General features: G+C 41.7%; 1 protein-coding gene across 1 annotated transcript; it reads left to right on the plus strand.

Moving 5' to 3' along the window:
- The first annotated feature begins 1,252 nt into the window (after positions 1–1,252).
- Positions 1,253–2,233, plus strand: LOC102309022 (olfactory receptor 1500-like). Its single transcript, XM_005952302.1, has one exon. It carries the CDS (start codon positions 1,253–1,255, stop codon positions 2,231–2,233), a length of 981 nt encoding a protein of 326 aa, XP_005952364.1.
- The last annotated feature ends 5,244 nt before the right edge of the window (positions 2,234–7,477 follow it).

A 7,477-nucleotide genomic window follows, 5' to 3' on the forward strand; every position in this document is an offset into this window, starting at 1 on the left:
CTTCAAGCTCGGGTCCTCTACCAGAGGCGTGGGAGCTTGAGGGTCCTAGTCTACCAGTAGTTGGTGTTTTGCACATCTGGTATTCTTGCCAATCCCTTTCTGTGTCCCAGTCATGTATTGACCCATGTGCCTGTTCATCTTAGCTGCTATGATGCCTGACCTGTACCCAATCTCGGATGTCTTCCTGGCTCACCCTTGCTGTAGCATGTGTGTTGTGCCTGGTCAATCTCTAGCTGTGAGTACAATCCCTTCTTCTGAATGTTGAAACTCCGACTGTGAAACAACTAGTAGCTCAATGTGGATGCTGTATATTGAAGATTCCATCCTATTCGTGTAGCGCCTTTCGCCAGGGTTACTTGCATAGTAGCATTCCAACAACGCCCCATTTTCGTCTCTTGCCTACCAATGCCTTCTTGTTCCAGTAGCCCACTTCTCATCAGGGTGCCCTGGTTCCTCAACACCTGACACGGACCTTGTTGATTCGGGCAACAAGTCGGCATGACTTCACATTTATCTCTAGAAAGAGAGAACACATTTATCCTTTTTAGTATTTTTTTTCTTTTTTTGATAGGGACAGTAGAGACTGACAAGAAATCGGAGGGAGAGCTGGGAAGACATGAAGCAAAGGGCCAAAGGTACTATTCGAACCCAGGCCAGCCACTCTTAGCCATACGGCACATGGTCACCTGCTCAGCCCACTAAAGCTAAACCGGCACCCAAGAGCATATTTATTCTATATGGGTTTCTCTTCACCGGCTCCCCGTTAAATCTAAAATCAAATTTAAAATTCTGCTCCTTACATATAGTCTTGAATAATCAGACTCCATCTTATCTTATTGACCTTATAGTGCCGTATCACCCCATTAGAGATCTTTGCTCTCAGTCTGTGGCTTACTTGTGGTTCCTAGAGTATTTAAAAGTAGAACGGAGAAACAGAGCCTACAGCTTGAAAAGTTAAAATCCTATATCAAACAAAGAAAATAAAATAAAACATTTACATTTGGAAACTATAGTGTGTGAAAACACACACACACACACACAAACACCTATGTGTGTTAGTAGTTATGGGTTTAAAAGCATAGGCCTTTTTGGAATAGGTGTACAATACACTTAAGGGAGACACTGAGGGGATCTGCAGATAGTTAGAACTTCATCTGGGGTACTCCAGTTTGCATAAGAGAATCATAATGTGCAGTACTGCTGTCTGCATTATCAGAGCTTAGGCAATATAAGATTGTAAGATTTTTTGCCAATGGATCTTTTCAACTCTGCACTTGGAAAAAATATTACTTTTTTGCGTCCTGCATTTTTCATTATAAGTGGATTTATTGGCATTCCTAATATAAAATATTATTATGCCTTTCTGTTTTTTGTTTATATTATTTCTGTCCTGGCAAACACAGCTGTCATGGCCGCAATATATTTGGATCACAATCTAAGAACACCGAAATATATTGCAGTTTTCAATCTTGCATTGGTTGATCTGTTAGGTAACTCTGCCATGGTGCCAAAGGTTCTCGATATCTTTTTGTTTAATCACCCCCACATTTCCTATAATGACTGCTTGACATTCCTGTTTTTCTACTATGTATTCCTTTCAATGCAAGCTCTAAATCTGGTTGCACTGTCATATGACAGAGTTATGGCGATCGTTTACCCACTGCATTATCAACTGAAGGTGACTCACAAGTTCATGTTCTGTTTAATTGCCTCTTTCTGGGTGTTTGTCATTATTGTTGTACTCATTGCAACTGGCCTTCTTACAAGGCTTTCTTTCTGTGAATCAGTTGTTATTAAAAGCTTTTTTTGTGACCATGGTCAGATATACCGGCTTGCATGCAATGATTATACACCCAGCGATATAACTGCTTGGATTTTACTAGTTCTTATTCTTTGGCTTCCTCTTACAATTGTTTTGTTGAGTTATCTGAGTATAGGCTATGCTTTAGCTAAGGTAGCCACATTTCGAGAAAGAATGAAAGGTTTTAAAACCTGTACAGCTCATCTTTCATTAGTGGCAATCTATTTCCTCCCAATATTAATCACATTTACTCTAGGCGCAAACATAGAGCCAAATGCCAGAATCATAAACCTGTCTCTGACATCAGTCTTTCCTCCAATGCTGAACCCTATCATATATGTTCTTCAGACACAAGAAATCAAAGAATCTCTGAAGAGGTTCTTAAGAATCACAACACACTACAAAATTAGTAAAGTCAAATTTAAAAAGTAAGAATAAATTTGGCATAAGTATTTTTACCCCTTTGTTTATTTAAGGAATGCTTATAAAATAAAAACTGTGTTGAATTATGGTTAAGTACTTCCAAACAGAACCCAAATTACAAATGTCACACTTCACGGGGGAATGTGCGTTTGATTTTAAAGCACATGTAGCAAGATTTGTGATTTGTAATTTTTTAAGCAATTGTAATAGTTACTGTTAGGACCAACACAGAGAGACATATAGATACTTATTCACAACTATGGCCAGTTCATGAACCATTTATCATTACATATACAAAATAAATAAAATAAAAAGGAATTGACAAGTCATGTATGGAAAGGTGAAAGATTAGGTTCAAAGCAGGGACCTCGATGCTGTGAGGTGATAGTGATAAGTAATCACATTTATCTTTAGCCAAATGTAAGGGTTGCCTTTCTGAGATGTATGCATTGCAACATGACATATGCTTGTTTATTTGTTTGTTTTTTGTTTAAAGGGAATTTATTAAAGCCCCTCTATAATTAAATAAATACACTTTAATGACTGTTTAAACATATTTAAACATTGTCTGCTCTGAGAATATGTCAGGAAGTATTCCAACTTCTCTTTCTTCCACCTTCTATGTGGATATCAGGAACCTTTGATTACTGTTTCAAAGAATGTCCAAAGAATGTTATGTAAAGGACTGACTAAACTGGTAGAAACCTAGAAACTTTATTTTTTGTGGCAAATAAACTGAATCATTGTGTAGTGACCCGATTGAGTAAATTCTACTCATAACTCTATGATCACATGGTTTAATGAAGAGGAACAGACAGCTACTAAACGTGACAGGCTGTGTGGTTATGTTGGAACATTGATTCTCTGAGTGAAACAAATTAAATGTAGGGAGTTGTTTTCCCTTCTGTGTCCCTGCTGTTTGTTGTTATCAGTTTTTATTTGCAGGCAAGGTTTTCTACTTCTTTGTACATTACATACATACTTTCAACAACTTCCCACCAGGAATTTTTGAGTCCTTAAGTTGATGCTTTGATTCTTCTTCTTCTTCCTCCTAGCGTTTTTCCCGCTCGGTTGCAGGGTCCGCTTTTCTGCAAAGTCGTCTCCACTTGGGTCGGTCAAGGGCGTCGGTCAGATCGGCTTCGATCTTCTTCACGTCGTCCTTGATTCGGTCCATCCGCTTCATCCTGATTCATCCTCCGCTTTGGTCTGCCTCTAGGTCAACGTCCTTGGGGGCTGAGCTGAGTTGATGCTTTGATTAGTATTCATTATATGAATATGATAAGATAAGAAAATTATTATTCTCTCACTAATAAAATCAAAAACATTGGTGAAAATTAAGTTAGAAATGCACAGGAGGAATCAGTAATACTGAACAGTCCAATTGCTATCAGGCAATCAATTTACGCTGTACAGTTTCCAAGGGATTTGCAGTTACAATGTAGCTATGATGTAGTTTTCCTGCTAAAGCATAAGTCAGGTGCCCTAGCCACCCTCATTTGGGGAACTGGATTCAGTACAGGGGGAGGCTAGACTGCACCCACCCTAGGAGTAGAAACAGGGCGTGGCTGAGCCCTAGCCACCCTCATCTGGGAAATTTTGATGGGTGCGGGGAAGGCAGGACTGCGGCTGCCCTGGGGAAAGAAACATGAGAAGGGTGCACTCAGGGATAACCACTGGTATTTACAGTCTTTTGGGAAATGTGTTTTCCACAAATCCAAAACACAATCCATCTCTCATCTTTCAGAGTTTCTTCAGTCATTAAACGGAGCCTGAGCAGAGTCTCAGTATCTGGGAGACCTGATTCGGCGACACAAAAAACATTTTCAACATACATGTCCATGAACACTAGGGTTGGGCGACTGGACGAATATATTGACTGTCATAGATAGACTGAGCACAACGGTGATCGTTTTTACAAGGGTGATTTATTGATTTATTTATTTGCCCATGAGTAAGTTTGCTAATAATGATGAAGCTAATAGAAACCGTCAACAGAAAAAAAATAATAATAATAGCGCTGTTTTAATGGTACCCTCTTTCATCTGCGAGTAAATGCACCCTCCTCAGAGTGCACCCAAATGCTTGTTGATGGAGCTGCAGAAGCAGAAACCGAGCATACTCAGCTGTGGGGCACGTACATGCTCATGCAAGTTAGTTGTATTTGAATACTTTGCTCACACGATACGTCTGCACAATAGGCTCCCCATCTTCAGACCACATGCCTGCCAAGGAGTTTGTCCGTTGCTGTGGTGACATGGACTTGGAAGGACTTTAGAGGCTTTGCCGCAGCAGCGCCAACATAGATGTTGAAGGGCTTAATGGCAGTGATAGAGCTGGTGAGTATGCCGCTGGTGAGAGACACAGGTTGCTGACTCTAATCAGTTCAGAACAACGATGTTGTGGGTGATGCTGGCAAGCCGAGATGATAGGCAATCCATAAAACCTGGGTTGGCCATAGCAATCTGGGCCAACTGAGGCCCTTCTCTTCTCTAGTGGAGAATATCCATATGATGCGGAGCGGAGTAACACAGACACCAAACTCAAAATTGTTGCTAAACTAAAGGTCTGCTGGTTCCAACATATTCAGGTGGAAACAAAACTTGACTAAATCGGAAAACTGGAGAGTGATACAAATGGAAGACAGGAGTAAACTAAAGCAAAACGTACTAAGACTAAACTGGGAAAACTGGACTAAACTAAACACTAGGGACATGTAACATTAACTTGGAATACTTAAAGATGGAACACCTGAGCATGAAGCATGACAACCAGAAACATGGTGTAAGGTGAGCAGATGACCTGTCAATGAACAGAGGGAAAAATGAAACAAAATATACACACAAGGGTAATTAGGGAGAGTGGAAACATATAGGTCTATTCATCCCAGCCAAATTCCTAACAACACAGAGAAAGCAAAATGATGTGTTGGAGTTTAATTACGACGAGGAAGAATATGAAATCTTCATACCTCCCTCTTAGGCTGCCAAGCCTAATGTTACGACCACTCTTCAGGATGAGAATTAGAGCACACCAGCCTCTCCCACTGCAAAACATGTATAAACGTTTTACAGTGGGAAACGCTAGGACAAATGTATTAACTGAGACCACCAGATCATATTAAGAAGGGAAGAAATTGCGCAGGCCATAAGGGTAGCAAAACAGTTACTCTCCGTCTTCTTGGAGCTACTGGAAGAGGTAACTGTCTCTTGGAAGGACTGCCCGTTCAGCAGCAGAAGCCCTATACAGGGGGATTCTTCACTTAATTTTGAGGGCATGGGCAAGCACGCCTTACTCTGCATGCCCCCTATGGAACAGTTAGTCACAGCCCACCTCCATTTGGGGCTGGCTATGGCCTCCTCCAGGACCCCCAGAATCCCATCAAAATAAGACTGTTTTCAGTCCACCATGACTGAAAGGAGCAGAGCCAGATTGCTCAACCTGAGAAACCTCTCAGAGAGGAAGGAGGACATCTTGGACATGTTGATCATGACTGACAACATTTTTGGGACTCCTCTGGCTTCCATGCAGCAGAAATGTGAGGTGAGGAAGAGGGATGATGAGGCCATCCCCGGAAAACTGAGCCAACGACATCTCTGGCCCTGTGATGAATGTTCGCGTGATGAAAGTAGTAACCCAGCCTCCCACTCAGTTCAAGATCCCAAAACAAATGAAGCCCCAGCCAGCCCTTGCATCTCCACTCAGGCAACAGACGAGTGTGGGCTGTCAGCTTGTCAGTCACAAGGCCAGAAAAAAGAAGTAGGCAGCCTAACAGCCCTTCCTTTCCCACAGGTTCAGAAGCTGAATGTTCCCCATTCACTCGCCGTGTTCTGGAGTGTGTTGCAAGGGCGGTCATCGACCACTCGCACACACATGGTCTGCCTGAGAGGTTTGTCAGGTTCAGCCACCTGGACCATCCTTCTTTACATCCTCTTACACCCCCCCCCCGATATCTCCCACTTTCTCCAGAGTGAGGGAGAATCATCACATCCTAAGTTTGATTGCTCGGCTCTGGCTAACAGTGCATTGGCTGACAGAGCTTCTGTGCAGGCAGCCGTGGAAACTCCCGCAGAGCAGGGTCATGCTGATGCAGGCAGAGGGGACAATTTTCCACCCACATCCAGACACTTTAGGCTTTTAATCTATAAGCAGGTCACTCTAAGCTGATAAGGCACTATTTTAATGAATAAAAAACAAAATGTAACGGGTTTATTAAAAAATCATTTATATTTCACCAAAGATCAATCCTCTAGTGTTATTTTGCTTTGTCAGTATTGGTTATGTATATGTGTTTATTTATACCTACTCAATGTCTGTATTTGTATTTTGGGAGCTTTATTTTGTTTGTGTGACCTTTGAATTCTCACAAAGTCACTTCCTGTGGTTACGCGCTATTCTCCTCAGTCGGCTAGCAGCCGCTGAGGCGAGGTGACTGTACACTAGTGTCCCTGGATGCAGAGCAATTAAACACAGTTAAAGATAACAAAAGTGATTCAAACACTGCTCATTCCCTTTGTGCATTTTGTCTCACAGTTTTGTTGGATGTTTTAGTGTGAATTGTAGTGATGTGCGATACCACTGATTTTCTTTCCGATCCGATACCAAGTAATATTCAGGGTGGTATCGACAATACTGATCTGTACGGATACTTAGTACAAAAACTTTTTTTATTTATTGTATCTCAAATTATAGCATCATAATGATTACAGGACATCAGATTACTTGTTCTTATCACTTAATAATGCAGGGTTCATCATATAAAAATAAAAAAACTTAAGTTGTGCCTGCTAAAGGACTTCGTGAGAGACGTCTATCTCGCGCTAGCAGCACCTGTCCCTCTCCTCCTTTTCAGTTCGCCTCAACATACGCTCGTCATATTCTGTGATATGATTTACTCTGAGGTGTTTGACGAGGTTAGTGGTGTTGCCACAACCATACATGCCAACCCTCCCAATTTTTCCGGGAGTGTCATGGTCCTGGGTCATTTTGACCCAGTGTTCTTAGTTTTCCTGTGGTTTTGCATTTCGTTCCTTATGTTCATTGGATTGTTTGGTTTGGTATTTGGATCCCCCCTTTATCCATGTTGGTATTGTGGTGTTTGTTCTGGTACCGTGTTTCCGTCCTTTGTGTTCTGTGTTCTCCTCATCCCCTCGTGTATTCATCCTTGTTGTCTGTGAAGGTTCTCAGTCATCCAGGTCATCGCTTTTCTTTGCAAGCTCCTTTGACTACGATGACCTGGATGACTGAGAACCTTCA

Source organism: Haplochromis burtoni, unplaced genomic scaffold, assembly GCF_018398535.1.
Source record: "Haplochromis burtoni strain Fernald_Lab_line unplaced genomic scaffold, NCSU_Asbu1 Contig_1495, whole genome shotgun sequence".
Taxonomy (NCBI): Eukaryota; Metazoa; Chordata; class Actinopteri; order Cichliformes; family Cichlidae; genus Haplochromis; species Haplochromis burtoni.

What these genes read in the sequence shown, in the direction of transcription:
- LOC102309022 (XM_005952302.1), top strand. Translation starts at nt 1,253, where the DNA reads ATGGATCTTTTCAACTCTGCACTTGGAAAAAATATTACTTTTTTGCGT.